Source organism: Cotesia glomerata, unplaced genomic scaffold (assembly GCF_020080835.1).
Source record: "Cotesia glomerata isolate CgM1 unplaced genomic scaffold, MPM_Cglom_v2.3 scaffold_2554, whole genome shotgun sequence".
Taxonomy (NCBI): Eukaryota; Metazoa; Arthropoda; class Insecta; order Hymenoptera; family Braconidae; genus Cotesia; species Cotesia glomerata.
Window position 1 is genome coordinate 1 of NW_025403057.1, and position 1,718 is coordinate 1,718.

Below are 1,718 nucleotides of genomic sequence, written 5' to 3' on the forward strand. Positions count from 1 at the left end.
AGAAACCGAAGTCATGGTGAGGTCAATTACTATCTGACGCAGTTGTTGTCAAGACATGGATGTTTTCAGACGTATCTTCACCGCTTCAAGCATGATGATTCACCGGAGTGCCCGTCCTGCCCAGGAATCAATGAAGACGCGGAGCACGTTTTCTTTGAGTGCCCACGATTTTACCCACAGCGAGATGAGCTGGAGATGATCCTAAAGAAGAAAATCCAACCAGAGACAATAGTAGAAGCAATGTTGTCATCAAGAGCCTCCTGGAACGCCATCAGCACATTTGCAACAGAAGTCCTCATAGACTTGCGTTCCATCGAAAAGAAGAAGAGCAAATGACAACAACTAAAAAAGGTAAAATAACACCTTAGCTACCAGAAAAGAGCAGTAGCTAGATCCTCCCCTCACAGTAATGCCTAACGGCGCTTTCCATGAGGGATTAGGGGAAAGAGGAAAAAGGGTTTAGGGTTTAGTGGGTAGGGGCGCTAGCGTCGAGTTTTAGTATGACACTGCGTCGAGTCGCCACATATCCAGGCCAAACAACTATGCCTAGAATCCGTAAAAAGGATTCTCTCCCCTTAAAACAAAAAAAAAAACACACACACACACACACCATCGCGGGAATAGTCAGGGAAGCTTCCCAAGACCTCGAAACGTCAAGATCCGATGAAAACTTGATTTTCGAAAAACGGGGTAAAAACAATAACTTCCGATTTTTGAAAATCTTCGATTTTCTTAGCGGGAAGTGTAAATTGATCAAGATTAGCATGTTGATATCCGCGGTCGGGATGAGACTTGGCAAACTGATTATAGTTGAGATGATTCCATATGCATCAGCCAACAAAGGATACAAGTATTTGCTAGCAGTCATAGAGCATCTCAGCCAATCTCAGAGCATCTATATGTGAATGCTCCGATAGAATACTCGAAACCAAAAATGTAGCAAGAGTTCTCGGCTTGTGGCAACTACATATGGACTAATATGCTTGATGACTTGGTAAATTTCTACAACACCAAACATCAAATCATCTAAATGAAACCTGCAGATGTAACTACTTCTCAGAAAAACCAGCTGCTGAAAAACATATATCAACTGCTGCAAGTCAAATCACAACAGAGAAAGAAGTTCAAAGTTGGAGATAAAGTCAGAATCAGCAAACGTAAGCATGCATTTGAGAAAGTTTACCCACCAAACTGGACTACGGAGATTTTCACCATCAAGTCAGTGCAGAATACAAGCCCAACTACTTACAAGCTCGTGAACTACCAAGATCAACCAATCGAAGGAGGATTCTACAACAAGGAACTCAGCAAAGTTAAATATCCGGATGTATATCTTGTTGCAAAAATAGTTAAAACACGGCGAAATAAACACCATGTTAAATGGCTAGATTTTAATAGCAAACATAATAGTTGGATTGATAAATTGGTTATGTGAAATAAGGAAACACATAAATTATATTTACATTGTTTTTTATTTACAGAAACCTTAAAACTAATACATAAGTCTTGATGCACAAGTCATATACTTGATGCATTTTACTTTCAAGAAGATACTGATCTCTCTCAATTTCAACGTTATCAAATAAACATCACTTGAAGTCATTAAATATTCGGGTTGTATGTTTGATATACGTACAATTTAGCCCTCAAACTCACGAACTCTGGTATGATTTTTTCATTGTTCTCATCCTTTATGAGTCTCAGAACCTTTTATTAAC

The 1,718-nt window shown here is 39.2% G+C and overlaps 1 protein-coding gene across 1 annotated transcript; it reads left to right on the forward strand.

The window, feature by feature from the left end:
* Window positions 1-1,030: 1,030 nt before the first annotated feature.
* LOC123274193 lies at window positions 1,031-1,435 on the forward strand. The gene has a single exon (XM_044741712.1). The coding sequence runs from the start codon at window positions 1,031-1,033 to the stop codon at window positions 1,433-1,435; it is 405 nt and encodes a 134-aa protein (XP_044597647.1).
* The last annotated feature ends 283 nt before the right edge of the window (window positions 1,436-1,718 follow it).